Raw genomic sequence first — 20,383 nt, 5'->3', positions numbered from 1 at the left:
GCACAGTTTCAGATTAAAACACTCACTTAGCAGTGGTAACAAGGAGAAGCATTCAAAGAGACTAACTGCTTTTACTAACTAAAAAAAAAATAAATATATTGCCATCTTCTAGACACACACAAAAAAAATCATTGTCTTTTAGGTTCTGCCCATAAATAACATCTTGACAAACATTAAATGCTATGTCTCATTAATTCCTTCAAAATATTACACAATTAACAGGGGTAATCAGGACAAGCTTTATTTTAATATGGAAGGGAAGGGAAACAAATAAAAATACAAATGATTGAAAGAGTTGAGAAAGTAATTTACCCAATGTAACAGTCACTTTCTCTTATACAGTCTCACTTTAAAAACAGTGCCTTTAAACCAGATGAGAATAACAAGGACAAAGGCAAAATCTTTTCACTAAAATAGTATACGAAGGTTAATAGCACTCAAAATAAAAGCACAGTATTATGTGGAGAATATTGAAAATCTCAGTGTGAATATTTTTAGGCAAAAGAAACTGGTTGGCCACTTGTGGTTCTTATTTTTTGGCACAATATTATTTTTGGTGCGTGTGTGGCTTGATTGTGGTGTGTTTTCTTTTCCAATCATCAATAATTCTCATATGCATCAGTGTAATTGCTTGACATATCTGTTCATGCTACTGTTCAAGACTACTGAGCTAAAGTAACTGAGCTAAAGACAGACCTAAAAATATCAAAAAGTATCACAATGTCATAGAGTTACACTGCTCTCTTTCTCTGTATGGTAACTATTCAATTCTTGTAATGACAAAGTTTCACAAGCCTGAAGTGAGTGTGATAATTAAAGTTGGATAAAAGTTGTGATAATAAGCACAGACTCTACACTTAACAATAAATTAGATTTTTGCACAAGATCATACGATTTTGATTTTATTAATTAACCAGAATTTTAATTTAGTGTAGCCTAAAATGTTATGTATATATTTTAATTGGATATTTGTATGGACTGTAGTGATACACAATTTATAGTAGAAATTTCACTTCTGAATATCTGAAAAAAAGTGACAATAGAATTGTCACATCAATTTAGGTTTTCATCTTTAAAAAGATTTATTCCTTCAGATTCATTTCAGATTTATTATTTCTTATTTAATCACTACTATTATTTTTAGATTGTATTACATTGTTGTTCTTTTTTAGATTGTATTACATTGTTGTTACATTGTTGTTACATTGTTGTTCTCATTGTGGTTTTCAAATTGTGCACCAGAAAAATGTTTCAAAATCCCTTTTTAAGCTTACCATTTTATGTGAGATTTTAAAAAAATCATTCAGTCTTAATTACAGGAGAGATGATCAATGGTGCTGAATTTTTACCTCCTTCTTTTAAATAAGGACAGAAGTAAGGATAGAGCTTCTCAGTGAAAGACTGACCAGTGAAAGAGTAGATATGAGAGCTGGCCTTCACATCATAAAAGGAGACCAGACCCTCCTCATAATCCACAAACACCCCCACCTTCTCCACCTTCTCTCTCAGTGTGAGGGGGACAGCGGGACCAGCATTAGCCATATACTGATTCTCATTCCTCAGCCACACAGTCCAGAATCCATGAGGAGGTCTCAGTGTAATCTTCCCCTTCCTGTTAATGGACTCTTTAGCCACTCCCAAATCCCACGCAGTTTTCCCTCTGACCTGCACCTCATAATAAAATCTCCCTGAGGAGAAACTCTGCTTTCCCAGAACACAGACACATTTATTAAACCTCTGTGGTGTATCAGGGAGATCCTGTCGTGTGTCTCCATGTGTCACTTGTTTTCCATCAGCAGACAGGATGAGTTCAGGATAAGCTGTATCAGGATCCAGAGTCACATCCACTGAGAGAAACACACAGAGTGAGATGTGAGTTTGCAGGTAAAGATGAAATCATTCAGTGGAGTGGATCATATAAATTATTCTACATTAGAGGAGACATCTTAAAAATTTCTCCCCGTGAAGCCCACTTTCCAGTTTTTTTGTGAAGAAACCTGTTCATATTCAAACTACTGCATGGTATACCTCACCGGAAGTTGGTGTCTTTTTTTTTTTTTTTTTTTAATAGGGGAAGCACAGGTGTCTGTTACTGAAGTATATATCTGTGTGTGTTCTGTTTTATCTGTTTAATCTGTTTAATTCTCAGTGTCTTCACATAAGAAAAGCATCAAAAGACTTAAAGTATAGCATTAAAAGACAAAACTAGAAGTGTTTGCCAGCTAAGCTGCAAAATAGCTAGCTCAATATCACTAAAGAACGTGGTGACATATCTAGATCTATAAATAAACAAAAAACAGATGCAAATAATCAAACAAATGTTATGCTTACAATTTGTTTACAATATTACGAATAACAACAATAAAAGCTTTAGTAGTTGTGTAAAATGTATGTATTTGGTTATTGACTACTACAGAGCTACTACAAGCAAGGAATGCACTATCCAATAAACACTGAGATAATTATTTATATGCAAAAAGGAGGCAATAGAAACCCAGCTTCTCTGGGTTTATGTCATCAGTGTAAAACTGACATCAAAAGAGATTTTCAGACAGCCTATGCTGTCCACAAAAAATAGTTTGGGTAAAATGAACAAACAATGCAAAATTGCAATGAGATTTTTGATGCACTTATTTAGCCAAAAGTTTGTAGACACCTGGCCATCACACTCATATGTGGTTCTCAAAACTGTTCCCACAAAGTTGGAAGCAGACAATTGTACAGAATGTCCAAACCTGTTCTAGCATGACAATGCCTGTGACTGTGCACAAAGCGAGATCCATGAAGACAAGCTGTGCCTAGTTTGGAGTGAAATAACTTGAATGTCCTGCACAGAGCCCTGACCTCAACCCCACTGAACAAATATTGGATGAAGTGGAACATCAACTGAGCCCCAGACGTCCTCACCCAACATAAGTGCCTGACTTGACTAAAGCTCTTATGGCTGAATGAGCACAAATTCCCACATGCTACAAAATCTAGTGGAAAGCCTTCCCAGAATTGTGGAGGTTATTATAACAGTGTAACGGGGACTAAATCTGGAATGTTCATTTTTGGGATGAAATGTCATGTTCAAGAAGCACATACGAGTGTGATGGTCAGGTGTCTGACAAATTTTTGACCATATAGTATAATTTGTTTAGCTAAAATATTGAATTTCTCCAAGAGTGATTAATAGTATTAATTAATAATATTAACACATTTCTACATGCAATATATAATCATTTTACTCCCTGATTTTAATGAAATGTTAGGGGAAGCTGGTATTTTAGTGTTAGAGTTGTCACTTCATTTTAGGCCTTTAATTTTTTTGGTTAAAATCTTAGGCTTTTTCTCTTTCAAAAGTGCAGTGCAGTGTTCATTAGCCTCTCTAATGAATGTAGTTAACTGATGGTAACTACAGTCATGTGAAAAAATAAGTACACCCCATGGAAATTGTTGGCTTTTAAATTTTTTTTTTTTTTACATATTTGGACAAGCAAACATTTTATCCTCTTTGAAACAGTGCCTATTGATAAATGTGTCAAATGACACATAAAATTGACATTAACAAAAAAACAGATCGGTCACATGAAAATAGTAAGCTCACCCTTACATTTATGACACCTTAAAATCTATAAATTAGAATCAGGTGTTCAAGATTGAGTGCCAGTGATTAGAACCTGCTTAGGGAGTGCAGGTGTAACCCGTCTTATTTATACCTCTCAAATCTAGTATCTGGTGTTCCCTTTGCTATTGAGGTGTGTGGTGTCATCATACCAAGATCTAAAGAGTTCTGTAAGCCCTTCAGAAAAATCATTGTGGATGCTTCTGAGTCTGGCAAGGGATTTAAAAAGATCTCCAGATTATTTGAACTACATCATTCCACTCTAAAGAAAAAATTTCAAATGACTGCCAATTTTTCCAGGACTAACTGTCCCAGCAAATTCAGCTCAAGAGCAGACCGTCTGATGCAAAAAGAAGTCTCCAAGAACCTTAAAATTTCTATCACAGGATCTGCTAATAAGTCTTGCAACTGTTGGTGTCAAAGTGCATGTTTCTACAATCAGAAAGAAATTGCACAAATTTGACCTGCATGGGAGGCGTGCCAGGAAAAAGACTTTGCAAGACTACACTTTGCCAATGAGCATATAGGCAAAGACCAGGTCTTTTGGAATAATGTGCTCTGAACAGATGAATCAAAGATATAGAGTTCTTTGGCCATAGTACAGCAGACAGGTTTGGCACAGACCAAAGGCAGCTTTTCAGGAGAAGCACCTCATAGCATCTGTGAAGTACAGTGATGGAAATGTTATGGTTTGGGGTTACTTCACTTTCTCAGGGACTGGACAGCATGCATTCATTGATTCAACCATGAATTCTGCATCACATCAAAGAGTGCTTGAAGATAATGTGAGGCCATCTGTCTGAAAGTCAAAGTTGAACCGAAAGTGGACCTTTCAACAGGATAATGATCCTATGTACACAAGAAAATCCACTAAATAATGGCTCAAAAAAAAAGAAATGGAGGGTTATGGAATGGCCTAGTCAAAGCTTGGGTTTGAATCCCATTAAAATGTTGTGGGGGGATTTGAAATGGTCATTACATATAGGAAAACTCTCAAACATCTTGGCACTGAAAGAATATTGCATGGAAGAGTGGTCAAAAATTCTGACGTCAGAACAAGCTGATGTCAGAGCCTGGTGGACAACTATGCAAATGCCTACAAGAAGTTATTTCTGCTAAAGGGGGAAATTCTAGCTTTTGAGGCCAAGGGTGTACTTACTTTTTCCACAGAAGAATATCACATCTATTGATATTTCTGTTGAAAAATGCTAGTCGTCCTTGTGGTTTTGTTCAAGTATATCAACATTATTAATTATCACTGTTTCAAAGATGATCAAATGCTTGTTTATAAAAAACAAAAACAAAACAAAGTCAACAATTTCCATGGTTTGTATGAATTTTTTCAAATGACTGTATATACTTATTTAATGACAGCTAAGTTGAACATATTGATAGGTTTTGTTTTACATTAATAAATGGTCCGGTTTCCTCCCCCAGTCGAAAGACATGCATGGTAGGCTGATTGGCGTGTCTAAATTGTCCATAGTGTCCATATGAATGGGTGTGTGAGTGTGTATGTGATTGTGCCCTGCGATGGACTGGCACCCTGTCCAGGGTGTACCCTGCCTTGTGCCCGATGTTTCCTGGGATAGGCTCCAGGTTCCCAGTGACCCTGAAGGAGTAAGTGGTAGAAGATGGATGGATGGATGGATGGATTAATAAATGGATCATTCCCGATTTAAAAAGCATATGGCTCTGTTGGTGTATATTTTGTGGTCCAGTTCCAATGTCAAAATGTGGTTAGCAGGTCTGATACAGTCATTTAAACAGGGTGCATTTAGGAATATTGTGACATCAGGTAAATAGGGACAAGCATTTACTTTCTCGCCTGATAAGTGAAAGTCAAAACTTATGTTACTAAGGGGCTGTGGTTAGCATCAAACAGGAAGTTTGTTGTACTACAAGATAAGCATAAAGTGCAAAATCGTTATATACAGTATCTCACAAAAGTTTATACACCCCTCACATTTTTGTAAATATTTGATTATATCATTTCATGTGACAACACTGAAGGAATGACACTTTGCTACAATGTAAAGTAGTGAGTGTACAGCTTGGATAACAGTGTAAATTTGCTCTCCCCTAAAAATAACTCAATACACAGCCATTAATGTCAAAACCTCTGGCAACAAAAGGAAGTACACCCCTAAGTGAAAATGTCCAAATTGGGCCCAAAGTGTCAATATTTTGTGTGGCCACCATTATTCACCATTATTTTCCAGCACTCTTGGGCATGGAGTTCACCTGAGCTTCACAGGTTGCCACTGGAGTCCTCTTCCACTCCTCCATGACAACATCACGGAGCTGGTGGATGTTAGAGACCTTGTGCTCCTACATCTTCCGTTTGAGGATGCCCCACAGGTGCTCAATAGGGTTTAGTCCATCACCTTCACCCTCAGCTTCTTTAGCAAGGCAGTGGTCATCTTGGAGGTGTGTTTGGGGTCGTTATCATGCTGGAATACTGCCCTGCGGCCCAGTCTCTGAAGGGAGGGGATCATGCTCTGCTTCAGTATGTCACAGTACATGTTGCCTTTCATGGTTCTCTCAATGAACTGTAGCTCCCCAATGCCGGCAGCACTCATGCAGCCCCAGACCATGACACTTCCACCACCATGCTTGACTGTAGGCAAGACACACTTGTCTTTGTACTCCTCACCTGGTTGCTGCCACACAGGCTTGCCACCATCTGAACCAAATAAGTTTATCTTGGTCTCATCAGACCACAGGACATGGTTCCAGTAATCCATGTCCTTAGTCTGTTTGTCTTCAGCAAACTGTTTGTGGGCTTTGTTGTGCATCATCTTTAGAAGAGGCTTCCTTCTGGGACGACAGCCATGCAGACCAATTTGATGCAGTGTGCAGCGTATGGTCTGAGCACTGACAGGCTGACCCCCCACCCTTTTAACCTCTGCAGCAATGCTGGCAGCACTCATACGTCTATTTCCCAAAGACAACCTCTGGATATGACGCTGAGCACGTGCACTCAACTTCTTTGGTCGACCATGGCGAGGCCTGTTCTGAGTGGAACCTGTCCTGTTAAACCGCTGTATGGTCTTGGCCACCGTGCTGCAGCTCAGTGTCAGGGTCTTGGCAATCTTCTTATAGCCTAGGCCATCTTTAAGTAGAGCAACAATTCTTTTTTTCAGATCCTCAGAGAGTTCTTTGCCATGAGGTGCCAGGTTGAACTTCCAGTGACCAGTATGAGGGAGTGTGAGAGCGATGACACCAAATTTAACACACCTGCTCCCCATTCACACCTGAGACCTTGTAACACTAACAAGTCACATGACACCGGGGAGGGGAAATGGCTAATTGGGCTCAATTTGGACATTTTCACTTAGGGGTGTACTCACTTTTGTTGCCAGCGGTTTAGACATTAATGGCTGTGTGTTGAGTTATTTTGAGGGGACAGCAAATTTACACTGTTACACAAGCTGTACACTCACTACTTTACATTGTAGCAAAGTGTCATTTCTTCAGTGTTGTCACATGAAAAGATATCATCAAATATTTACAAAAATGTGAGGGGTGTACTCACTTTTGTGAGATACTGTATGTACATGTACCCTGTAATGTGCTCTAGAGATCAGTTTTTGTTGCAAGAAGCTAGGCCCACCCTGAGATGAGATATTGAGGTTTCCCTAAACAGTTGTATAACCAAATTCTTGACTCAGAAATGTAGAATGTTACTTAGGCCTACTACTGAGGATGCAGAGATTTTTACTTAATGAACTGTGATCAATATAATCACAGACTGAGACTGATATTGAGGTTTATTTTTTAAGATCCTGTAATGCTGCAGGTGCAAGAAATACTGTGATTACTACTTAATCTATTCATAGAGGATGTTAGAATGGTACCCACATCCCATCCTGTCAGACACTGTAATTAAACAATGTGATGAAACAATTCTGTAAAAAAGCTGTACATTTTATAGGTGAGATCAGAAATAGATAAGAAATATTAAAATGCATTTTCCTTTTGTGATAGTGATACTGCATTATTTATATATGTGTGTCTGTGGCTTTAGTAAAGACGTAGAAAGGATGCAAAATTGAGAAAAACATGAAGGAAGTAAAGTAAATATCTTTTGTGCTAAAAATGTGTCATTAATTCTGAATATCTGACTTTGAAGAGATTCTAAATTTGATGACACAATCATCAGACACAATCAGTTTTTTCTATTTTATATGTATGTGTGTAAAACTGTTTTCATGATCAAGGGCATTTACCTTTGATAAAATGTAAACTAGAGTAAGACTGTTCATACACAAAAGAGCTCTGGGGTACTTCACTATAGTGAAATGTAAGAAGAAGATCAGTCTTTCTAAAGTAGAATAGGCTTTAACAGTTTTAGAGCATGGCAATAATATGGAGCTATAATGAGGAGGCTAATGACAGACATTTTAAGACTTCCTGGACTAATCTGGAGAGGTATTCAGTTAATAATAATAATAATAATAATAATAATAATAATAATAATAATAATAATAATAATGTCTGTGGTGTAATGCTGATATGTACATTTTAATATGAGAGGAAATCAGAAACCTCACTGTACCTGCATACTGCTGAATCCTCTTCAATTCTGTGGAGACTAATCACAACAAAACATCACTTTCATTAGATTTAAGATAATTTCAATGTAACACATTTTAGACTTATGCCTAAAAATTGTTAAATATGAAAGTTCCTCACCTGTTTCCTTTAACTTGTCATTGAGTGTTTTAGTGAGTTTCTCATTCAGAGTCTTCTGAAGCTGAGACAGAGCTGTCCTCACAGTGTCCCCACTCAGATCAGTGTTAATACTGATCTCAGTCCAGTTCTTGGTGTGTGGAGGGCTGCACATGGAGGAGTAAATCTACAGTAGAGCAGGAGAAAGGAGAAATCCCTCAGCATGGTGAGTGTTGTTCTGTGATGTTCTGCATTGCCAGTGAGCAGAGAGAGGAACACTGACTTGTAGGAGGTGGAGATGTTCCTCAGTGTGTGAGAGCTGCTCCAGCTCAGTGTCTCTCCTCTTTAGCACAGTGAGTTCCTGCTCCAGCTCTTTAATGAGTCCTTCAGCCTGCCTCTCTGCTGCTTTCTGCTTCTCCTCCATCACCTCCAGCAGCTCAGCCTGACTTCTCTCAATGGAGCGAATCAGAGCAGTGAAGACTTCAACACTGTCTGCTTTCTCTTTCTCTGTGCTTCTCTAAAGGAGGAACACATTTTCACTTCCACCAGATAAAACTGAATAGTGAAACTACAATGAACAACACAGTATGCAGGAATGTAGCAGCTATAAAGTCATGGCATGTTCTACACACTTTGCTGAGCTCTACTGAGTGTTTGATCTCTTGGATCTTCTTCAGTCGGTCCTGAATCATCTGCTGCACATCAGTCTGTGTTTTCCCCAGCTGAGTCTGAGGACAGAGCAGAAGACAATATAATATGTAAAGTAATAGATTACTTTTTGTTTCAAATGCATTCTTAGAAATTATTTGTATTTTTAAAAAAGTAATTAATTTAAATTATACCACAGCAAAATAATGGCTTTAAAAACCTCCCTTCCATAGAGAACAGGGTACATGTTCTATGGCCCCTTTGTCCAAGAAGGATCTTACTTCCTGCGCTAACGTCGGGCTCTGCTCCGTATTGACTACTGTGGTGAGCACACCTCTGAACCGGGGGGGCCGTGCTCTGAACTGGACCCGGTATCCCTTTTCTACAGTAGACAAAACCCATGGAGACACATTCGGCAGTAGTTTCCATGCTGCCAGATCTTTTAGTGACGTTAACTTTTCCACATTCTATTGGAGGGAAAGCATCAGATTTTTGTTGCCCTGTGACAGCTTGCTGACCAGAGAACACTGAAAACTTGGGACAGTCTTGGCTAGGGGAGGCTCTACAGTAGTACGGGGGGCTAACTGCTCTAACAACCTCATGTGCCCTGATAGGTCCCTCCACGGCCCCTCAGGACCGCTCCTCCTTTGTCTGCTTGGCCTTTATGACCATTCTCACATCAGGCTTAGTAGCAGGCCGTGACTGTAGCCACCCGGTTCCCCTGGCTGTCTTCGGGCTGCCGTACTTGCCTTCTGTGTCTCCCTCACACTAGTGCTGGTCCGGTCTCCACTCGTGGATGCCCGGGTGAACTCGACACGACAGGAAAGGAACTGGTTGAATGCCGCCATATGTCAAGCTCACTCAGCAGGTATGCTTGGTAGGCCTGCAACACTGTCATTGTGTGCAGTGACCCACAAGCAAGACTACTACTCCATAGGCCTTGTCCGCCAACGCCATGGTGGCCTTACGCAGTGGCTTGGATGGCAAAGTCGGCCCCCCTAATTACCTGCCGTCGATGTAGAGAGGTAGCTCGCAAGTGCCTCCTCCACCTTCAGCATAGCTAAATAGCCATGCCGTTCATGGCCGGACCCGGAAGACAGAGCAGGAGATAGAGTAGCACTCGTCTCCAGCTCCTCTTCCAGATCCATATGAGGTCCCCAGGAGCTTGGCAGCAGCCGGCCCAGATCCGCAAGTCTCTGAAACCCGACTCGCTTCAGCTGAGAAGAGAGCGAGCCGCGAGCGGAACTGCCTAATTGTAAGGCGTTCACAATGCGCGCAGTCAGACCTCTCCAGGGTTCCCGTGGCGTGCTCCATCCCTAGATACTTCACACAGAAAGTGTGCGGTCCACCCCATGATGAAAGGGGAATAAGGCGTAACACTCTTCCTGAATTCTCTCACTCATACTTTTCTCACTTTTTTTTTTAAAGGGATAGAAAAGAAAAGAGATTTTTTAATTTTTTTGGGGAAAAGATAGAGAGGAAATGAAGAGTCTTTTTGCGAGTGTTACACAAACGACAGACATGCAGTCTCAATATAAGATAATAAGGCTGACATTGCAGTTCATAGGTGTCGTTTATATATCACGAGACATGCTTAATTGCCACGTCACCTGATCACGGCAGCCTATAAACAGGCATGATGTTACACAAGCTTTAGATGCCGGTCATGCGCGAGGGCGCTTCCCACAGCGTTCAGCTAACGCAATGTGGAGTTCCCTTTGAAATGGAACACACCCGAGGTGTAACGGCATTTCCACCTTGGGGTATGTATTATTTTTTAATAATTCAATGGCTTGTCGTAAATTCCTTACTTAACTTTGGTTGATTGTGCTTATTCATTTCAGGGACTCATGTGGGGAAGAGTACAATCCAACTATATAACTGAGTGCTAAAGGCTTAACAGCAACTTAATCACAGTTTTTTAGAATTTAAACTGATAATCTGCAGATATTTAACCACTGATCTACTTCTTGATAAATTTGTTCGCATTATCTATAGGAATGTGCAAAACCGGACGTTAATCTGACGTTAAGTGTTTCTCACCTTCCTCTCTCTGCTCTCCTCCTCTATAGGAACAGTGTTGTGATTCTTGTGATCTCCTTCAGTGCAGAACTTACACACACACGTCTGATCATCTCTACAGAACAGCTCCAGAGCTCTCTCATGTTTCTGGCATATGTAGTCCTCCAGGTTCTCCACAGGGTTTATTAGTTTGTGCTTTTTAAGTCTTGGAACATGATTATGAGGTTCTAGATGAGTTTCACACAAACTCAGAACACAATCCAGACAGGATTTCAGGGCCTTCAGCTTCTCTCCAGTGCAGGCATCACAAAGAACCTCAGGTTTGTCAGGACCACGTTTCTTCTTGAAGTGATCTGCAACCTCTCTCAGTGTTATATTAATCTTCAGTTCAGGTCTCTTGGTGAATTTCTCTTTACATAATGGACAGTAACAGTGTTGACTCTTCTCCCAGCACTGTGTAAGGCAGCTCTTGCAGAAGTTGTGTCCACATGGAGTGGTGACTGGATCAGTGAATACATCCAGACAGATCGAACACTGCAGCTGATCTTCAGACAGGGGACTGCTGGAGTCATGCACAACTAGGTTTGATAGGAAAAAAATATCTTTTTGGTAACTTATTAAGGGTCACTTTATACACCAGTGTAGGTTAAAGAAAACTATGGCAGAGTCTTTTTATTTAACTCATAGGTTCCATTTGATCAGCACTGTGTCTTTCTTTATAATTCTTCAGCACCGAAGACCACACATGCGCGCACACACATACACACACACACACATACACACACACAAATTATGCTAGACTGTTACAATAAAGCTTTAATAAAGCTCGAATGTATCACAAACACACCATCACACCTGCTTTTATTAACACTCACTGTATCTTCAACCAACTGGTTTATGTAGGTACAATTCACTTACTTTCATGTACAAACTACAGTATGTTACTTACAGTAATCTGGTCTCTCCATGCTTCTCCTTCTGCCTTTTCTTGGTTGTGGTGATGAGGATTATTGCTTCTGTTAAACCTTTTCAAGAAATATTTTGTTCCCGTATATCATACATAAGCAATGACACTGGTTCATCACTAAGTAAGAAATATACTTTCACATTTCTGATACATAATAACGGCATTGTATTTGATATCAGTAAGGATACTTTAGCATTTCCCCCCATGATTACATTTCCGTGTTAGAGACTCTCTCTCTCTCTCTCTCTCTCTCTCTCTCTCTCTCTCTCTCTCTCTCTCTCTCTCTCTGTGTGTGTGTATGGAACATTCACAGAATCACCTACCTTAACTTTTCTCCTTGCCTTTTGACAGGAATGTATTTACACTCCTCATTAAAAGATCGTGTGGCCGTTATATTCTTCTGTAAAAAGATTTTAGCTGGATGAGCTTTCTGACTGACTCAGTTTCACTTTCATTTAGCTGGTGTGACGTTACTTCCCTGTACACTATGTAGTGAACTAGATTAAGACGAGGACCATCTCATATTTGATCGTAATGCAGTGTATAGTGTAGACTGAATAAGACACATGATGTTCACCATTCACAACCCATTCTGTTAAATTTATTGTGTTGCTGCTTTATTTCTGCAGTTAATTTCGGGAACATTTTAATGAGAGGATAAATAGAAACGAATCTTCTTAATGAAGCACAGACAGCAGCACAACTTTAATACAGGGATTCGTATTTGTACTGCTTGGCTGATTTTACAGTAATTTTAATAAATTAAAGCAAATACAATGCAGATTATTGTTATTTTGTTGTTTCGAAGTACGAAGCAATTTCATCCACTCTTAGCCAAGGAAGACCCGTCAAATGGTCAACTAACCGTTTGGAAGTTTGGATCTACTTGGTGAACTGAATGAAATGATCCGATTCATTTCACAAGAGCCTGAATCACTATCCTGCTGCAGGTGAGCAGCTGGTCACAATACTATCCTTCCTGAATATCACTCTGCGTCCCAATTAGCACACTATCCATACCAAATAGTATCCGAGATCATAGTTAGAAGGTACCCGGATGGTCTAAGATTTCCGGTAGATTTTTGAAGCATGGATCCATAGACACTTTTCCAGCTAATATTTCCCATAACTCCTTGGGCGAGAGAGGAGTTTTGTGACAGTTTGCGTTGCCGAATTCATTTTAGAGAGGCGTAAATAAAATGTGTAAATCAAAAAATAAATCAAGGGAATGGTAAATGAAATGATAGAGTATAAATTATACAAGGAGTAATGAATGAAGAAAAGCTGAAATGCAGCGAGGATTTTGTTTACGGCAACAACATTCTTTGACATCTCAGTATGTCCCAGTACTTGCGTACTCTTTTAAAACACAACCAAAAGTATGTACTTTTTCTTCACAAAAAAGTACATACTTTAGTACATAGTATAAATATGGCAATTGTCCCATCTCCTTGTTAACACAACCAATCAGAACTTGAGCTTTGGATTTCATAAATACCAGAGAAAAGATGCTGTGGATTGTCCGGTTTCTGGATTATTGACTGGATTATATGGATTCATGGTTCTAGTGCATTGCTGACCTTGATGGTTAAGGCTCTGGGTTACTGATTGGAAGATCAGGGGTTCAGGCCCCAGAACTGCCAAGCAGACCTTGAGCAAGGCCCTTAACCCTCTCTGCACCAGGAGTGCCGTATCATGGCTGACCCTGCGCTCTGACCCTAACATGCTGGGATATGCAATGAAAAAGAATTTCATGGTACTATAACACATATGCAACCAATAAAGTCTCATTATCGATACTTGTCTTTCCTATTCCTTTGCTTTTACTTAAACCAGCATAAAAGGAACATTTTTCTCTAATTTCTCTCATTAACATGAACTAATTTGAGAAATAACACTATTTACACAATAACACACACTTTAAGCAAGAGTTTGTTGATAAATGAAACCAATTACACTGACATTTGAGCTGCAAGCACTAATATATTACATTATTTTTCAATTCAATTCAATTTTATTTGTATAGCGCTTTTTGCAATAGACATTGTCTCAAAGCAGCTTTACAGAAATATCAACATGGTATACAGATATTAAAGGTGTGAATTTATCCCAACTGGGCAAGCCACTGAGTGGCGACGGTGGCAAGGAAAAACTCCCTAAGATGTTTTAAGAGGAAGAAACCTTGAGAGGAACCCGACTCAGAAGGGAACCCATCCTCATCTGGGTAACAACAGATAGTGTGAAAAAGTTCATTATGGATTTATATGAAGTCTGTATGGCCTTAGGAGCAGCCGTAGTCCCAACAGTCTGGAATTAGAGAAGATTTGAGCTCCATCCAGAGGCAGAAAGGATCTGGATCTCTAGTATCTCCATAAATTCGTGTGGGGCTCGGCGAAAGGAGAGGGGGAGAAAAAAGATTATTATGACTGCGAAGTAGTAGAACAGAATCTACTCAGGGTAGGGTATTTGAGTAAACAAATACGTTTTAAGCCTAGACTTAAACACTGAGACTGTGTCTGAGTCCTGAACACTAATCGGAAGACTGTTCCATAACTGTGGATCTCTATAAGAGAAAGCTCTTCCCCCTGCTGTAGCCTTCACTATTCGAGGTACCGTCAAATAGCCTGCATCTTTTGATCTAAGTAGGCGTGGCGGATCATAGAAAACCAAAAGGTCGCTTAGATATTGTGGCACGAGACCATTTAGTGCTTTACAGGTTAATAAAAGTATTTTATAGTTAATGCAAGATTTTACTGGGAGCCAATGCAGTACTGATAATATTGGTGTGATATGGTCGTATCTTCTGGTTCTAGTTAGGACTCTAGCAGCTGCATTCTGGACTAACTGGAGCTTATTTATATTCCTACTGGAACATCCAGACAGTAAGGCATTACAGTAATCTAATCTAGAGGTGGCGAATGCATGAACTAGTATTTCCGCATCATGTAGTGACAATATGTTTCTTATCTTAGAAATATTTCTGAGATGAAAGAAGCCTATCCTAGTAATATTATCTACATGAGCATCAAATGATAGGCTGGAGTCAATAATTACACCAAGGTCTTTTACTACTGTACATGATGAAACAGAAAGACCATCCAGAGTAACCATGTGATCAGAAAGATTACTTCTAGCTACACGTGGGCCTAATAAAAGTATTTTTGTTTTATCAGAATTAAGTAAAAGGAAGTTAGTTAACATCCAACGTCTAATGTTCTTTACACATTCCTCAACTTTACTAAGCTTCTGTCTGTCCTCTGGCTTCGCTGAAACATACAACTGTGTATCATCAGCATGCCAGTGGAAGCTAATTCTATGTTTATGAATAATTTGTCCTAGGGGTAGCATATATAAAGTAAAGAACAGTGGGCCTAAAACAGAACCCTGTGGAACTCCAAAAGTTACCTCAGTACGCATGGAGAAATCACCATTTACATCTACGAACTGATAACGATCGGTCAGATAAGACCTGAGCCAGGAGAGGGCTGTTCCCTTAATACCCACAACATTTTCTAATCTATCAAGGAGAATAGTGTGATCTATAGTATCAAAAGCTGCACTAAGGCTTTCTCATTATAAAATGAGTTCACATTTAATTTAAAATCCCAACCTAAAAAAATAACAGAATAATCAACTTGTACAATAAGTTATATTAGGTGAACATAAAACTAATCAAAGCATGGGTTATTATCCAGTATCGCAGGATCTGCAGCTACTCCTGTACTGATGCCCCCTTGTGCTGTGGAGGTACGCAAACGCTGCAGCTCCTGCACACACTTTTTCTCCAGCAGGATTTGTCTGCGCTGCGTCTGCAGGAACTGCTGGTGGCTGCGCAGAGCTTGAGCTCTCTGGATCAGCTGCTGCAGTTCTTTATACATACAAAAATTCTCTTCAGTCACCTGCTGTATGTAAGAAAGCATAGAGACAGAAGCGTCCTGGGAGAGAGAGCGAGAGAGAGTCAGAGAAGAATTCAGTGAACTGGTTTGTGTGTATGCATGTGTATAGCGCTATACTCACCTTATTAACTTGGCAGATGACTTCCCATAGCATGCGTTTAGACTCAGCCTTGTAGCGCTCCTTTTCCATGAGACTTTTAGCTTTTAGAGTATGGAGAGTCTTGCAGTGATGACAGTTTACAGTAACCACCTCCTCCTTCAGCTCAGCTATACGATCCAGCTGTTGCTGCTGCAGACTCTACAATACACACAAACACACAAATTATACCCTTTTAATAATTTTTTTTTTTTAGAATTTCACAACTTTGCAACACAATTACATAAAATTTCCTAAAATAAATGATGTTTACTAGTAATTGTGACCAGTTTATATTTAAATGTATTTATTTATCAAAGGTGTAATTCAATGATTGACACAGCCTACAGAAAATTAATAATATCTAATGTTAAGTTAAAGAAACACAAAGTTAACTATTAACTACATGCCTATATATATATATATATATGTATATATATATATGTATATATATATGTATATATATATATATATATATATATATATATATATATATATATATATATATATATATATATAAAATATTATATTAAGTCTTAAGCACACACACACAAAAAAAAGGTTTTCATGGCTACCTTAACATCCTCGAGCTTAGTTATTTCAAGATTCAACATAGCCAACTCAGTCTCCTTCTCCAAAATGTCATTCTTCAGACCTTAAAACACACACGCAGGCACACACACAATATTATATCAATCTGCATGTTTTTGTATTCTGTCTGAAGCATGAAAATATTAAAAGTTAACTGAAATATCTTAAAACTCAAAATCCCCCCCAAAAGTACAAGTCATTCCTTCTGTTTTCCCTCCAAAGGCACATTTCTAATATTTTAAATGTGGGCTAGAATGTCTGAATGCTGGTACAAGAAAGTGTGGGGTTCTCATATGGCACCAAGATTGAAAGGCAAATGAAGATACCTCCTTGTCCATATCATACAGTATAACAGAAACTGGGATTTTTATTCTGATAACGGCCAGACTATGACCACATAAAAAAACAACAAGAAGAAGCAAAACACAGAGTAAAACTTCTATAAACTGGCTCTGATTGTCTCAGAAACAGTTAAAGCATCAGCCTTGCAGTCCATTTCAGAAAGTGATAACTCTCATGTGATCTTCCTCCTTATACACTTTATCCACACACACCCATGCATACACATATGGTCTCCGCACACACACAAAAACACATACACACCGTTGACCCACTCCTTGTGTTTTTCCACCATCTCCTCTCTCTGTTTACTGAGCTCTTCCAGCCTCTGCTGCCGCGGATCAGTCAGGGTAACACTTGCATTCTGTCGCTTCTGCGCCCGCTTCGACATGTACGACTTGTACTCTTGCTGCAGAGAGAGAGAGAGAGAGAAAGAGAGAGAGAGAGGTCAGTGTTGCATTATTACAATACTACAATCATTATCCAGAGAGGATCTTATGGATCTTTTGCAATGGACCTGAACTGACACAGCAAAGATACGTGTTTTTTTTTTTTAAATAAACAAGGCAGGATTTTATGAACCCTTCCTAATACTCGTTAGCAACGTTGGGTGGAATAGCCTACTTTAAGAAAATATTGACGCTATACTGAATGTGTATATTACTCAATACAATACCTTAAAGCATTTTGTGTTGTATTGCCTCAGAATATATACAGATCATTTTTAAAATACATCTTAAAAGCACATGTTAAACACATGATCAACTCTTTAGTAAATGTTCAAATTTGTTTTAAAACTTTTTTACATTTAAACTTGCAGAAAAGTGCGACAGTGAAAACCTTTCTACTAACACTGGTCAGTGAGATCAGAACGGATTTTGCCAGCATGCCTTCTTTCTTTAAAAGAAAATATGATATTAAACATTTAATTTGTGTAGTAAATCACAACACTGACAGAAACATTATTTAATAAACCTAATGTGCATCCCAGTTCATGAAAAGCAATTCTGTTTGGGATTCTGATGCTACTTCTGTACAACCCCCCCCCCCCCCCGCCCCCCCCCCAAAAAAAAACAACAAAAAAACAAAACAAAACAAAACAAAAAAACAGCTACCAAAAAACAAAAACAATTTATTTAGTAAAACAAACTATTCCAGCTGGCCAAATGGACAGTAATGATATTTGCTGTAAGCTCTCTGCTGCCGTCTAGTGGGAAAGTGGGAAAGTGTGCACATGCAGATTTTAAAATACAGTGTGTCCCAAAACTCTCCATACACAAGGGAAATAAACACTTTTTAGGAAAATGTCTTCCAAAATGTTTCACACTTAATTTATATATTATATATATATTTCTGACAGCCTTTAAGAATGCCTTTGACAAAAGAAGGACATATTGAAAAGAAGAACATATTATTATTATGATTATGATGATGACGATGATTATTATTATTATTATTATGTTTAGATAATTTTTTTCATTTGGTACTGAACTTCAGAAGCTACGTAAGATATTTACATGTTTCCCAGAAGATAAAATAATAACAATTTACAAATATCATCCTGTTCAAAAGTTTACACCCCCCACCTCTTAATGAATCATGTTACCTCGTGAATGTTTGCACCTTTTGTAATAGTCGTGTACGAGTCCCTCAGTTGTAATCAGTGTGAAAAGATGGATTGCGTAATCATATAGCTACTGCTGGAAAAGGGTCAAATATGCAGAAGATGCTGGAAAAACAAAGAATGTGCAGGACCTGGAAGATTTTTCTGAAGAACAGTGGGCAGTTTGACTGCTCAGGACAAACAAGAGACTCATGAACAACTCTCACAACTCAAAAAAAACCTTTGTTGATCATCCAGGTAACAACACACAGTATTAAAAATCAAGCATGTATAAACTTTTGAACCGGTTAATTTGTGTAAATTCAGTTATTATTGTGTCTTGTGGACTATATGGAAACATCTGTTGTGTGAAATAGTTTATTCGGGACAGAACTAAATAAAAAACAACATACAATTTTTATGATCAATATTATTATTAAAAAAAAGATTAACATTTAGCAGATTCTGCAAGGCATATGTAAATTTAAGACCTCAACTGTATGTTCACTTTTTTGTCCAAAAATTTTGTAAATTCAGTGCACAAAAACAACAACAACAAATCAAATACTTTTGATTTTTGTGTATAAAATAACATGCCTTAATGTGAAATAAATATGAATTTCCTTTTCCTTTTCTGTGGACAAATAGAAAATATATTTGATTTTGTACTAGGGTGTGTGTGTGTGTGTGTGTGTGTGTGTGTGTGTGTACTTACACTGTCCATGCATATCTGGTCGGCCTCTCTCTGAAGAACCTCATTATCTCTCCGTCTGTAGTTGACTTGAGTTAAATTGACTGAACGTCAAGAAGCACTGTTTAATTTCTAGTGTGTGTGTGTGTGTGTGTGTGTGTGTGTGTGTGTGTGTGTGTGTGTGTGCAGTAAGGATACAGTTGCTCTTTCCTCTTCTTGAGGTTGATGAGTGTTTCAGTCAAAGACTCATACCTGAGAATCAAAAACCAAACCAGATACTGTTAGTAAGGCTGGGCTGATATGACAAAAAATATCATATCACAATACTTCAGGACATTTCTACAATACAGGATACATATCATGATATATAATTTAGTTAACAAATGGTCTGCAAAACAGTAGTAAAATAAATAACAACAACAACAAAAACCCCATTAAACTGAGTTTGACAATACTTTTCTTTAATGTCTGCAAAGTTAAAGAAGATTAAGTTTTAAAAAATGATGTCAAATCAACAGCATCCATTCAACAGCATTTAATTTGTCATTGTTAAAAACGGGGGGAAAAACAAAGCAAAAACACATCACCATACCAACGATATCACAGCAAAGTGATAATTGATATAACTGAATCCCAATATCGATATTATATAACCCAGCCCTGACTGTAAGATATATAAAAGCACACATGTTCAAAAGATTTGGGACGCGACCATACTCTTACTTACTCTCTGTGTAACTGTGCTTCTCTTTCTGCCTCCTTTTCTTTGTCTTCTTCCTTCTTCGAGCCTCCTGACGCTTTGCTTTTCTTCTGCTTTTTCGGAGCCATTTTGGATTTGGACAAATAAATTATGAGATTAGGACAAGGACAGATTCACAGGAGTAGTGATGGACAACTTCCTGCTCGTTTTGTTTGGTGAGTTAGTTAGCCTATTAGCACCCGCTCCGCTGATACTCGGTAACCTAGCAACGGGACACATAGAGCTCGCGAGTAAACACTACATAAGAAAGAACAGGTTTTATTTATTTATTTATTTTTTTACAACGCGGTGGGTAAATGTAACGGTTTATAATCATGTTTAATAAACATTTTAGTCCACTTTCATGTTTGTAAACAACTTTTCAATCAACTTTTAAAGCCGGGAGAAGATAAGTGATTTTTGCTTCCTTTGATTAAGACACTTTTATTAAAAGACTGTTTCCTACCTGA

The 20,383-nt window shown here is 38.4% G+C and overlaps 2 protein-coding genes across 3 annotated transcripts; both read right to left on the bottom strand.

The window, feature by feature from the left end:
- Positions 1-225: 225 nt before the first annotated feature.
- On the bottom strand, positions 226-12,375 carry LOC108267938 (E3 ubiquitin-protein ligase TRIM39). Its single transcript, XM_017472526.3, has 8 exons — positions 12,242-12,375; positions 11,901-11,976; positions 10,973-11,529; positions 8,914-9,009; positions 8,565-8,798; positions 8,306-8,468; positions 8,169-8,204; positions 226-1,847 (listed from the first exon to the last, which is right to left on the bottom strand). The coding sequence occupies exons 2-8, from the start codon at positions 11,917-11,919 to the stop codon at positions 1,300-1,302; spliced, it is 1,653 nt and encodes a 550-aa protein (XP_017328015.1). The 5' UTR covers positions 11,920-11,976; positions 12,242-12,375; the 3' UTR covers positions 226-1,299.
- A 1,492-nt stretch (positions 12,376-13,867) lies between these two features.
- ccdc166 (coiled-coil domain containing 166) lies at positions 13,868-20,126 on the bottom strand. 2 transcript variants are annotated; one of them, XM_053681941.1, is made up of 8 exons: positions 19,902-20,126; positions 19,373-19,426; positions 19,199-19,253; positions 17,145-17,289; positions 16,526-16,605; positions 15,936-16,112; positions 15,818-15,853; positions 13,868-14,305 (listed from the first exon to the last, which is right to left on the bottom strand). In XM_053681941.1, the coding sequence occupies exons 1-8, from the start codon at positions 20,000-20,002 to the stop codon at positions 14,279-14,281; spliced, it is 675 nt and encodes a 224-aa protein (XP_053537916.1). In that variant the 5' UTR covers positions 20,003-20,126; the 3' UTR covers positions 13,868-14,278. The 2 variants fall into 2 exon arrangements, with proteins under 2 accessions (XP_053537916.1, XP_017328033.1); XM_017472544.3 differs by lacking the exon at positions 13,868-14,305 and having other exon boundaries at positions 14,469-15,853.
- Between the last annotated feature and the right edge of the window lie 257 nt (positions 20,127-20,383).

This window comes from Ictalurus punctatus, chromosome 7 (assembly GCF_001660625.3).
Source record: "Ictalurus punctatus breed USDA103 chromosome 7, Coco_2.0, whole genome shotgun sequence".
Taxonomy (NCBI): domain Eukaryota; kingdom Metazoa; phylum Chordata; class Actinopteri; order Siluriformes; family Ictaluridae; genus Ictalurus; species Ictalurus punctatus.
The sequence above is the reverse complement of the archived record's forward strand: the minus strand, read 5'-3'. Positions and strand labels throughout refer to the sequence as shown.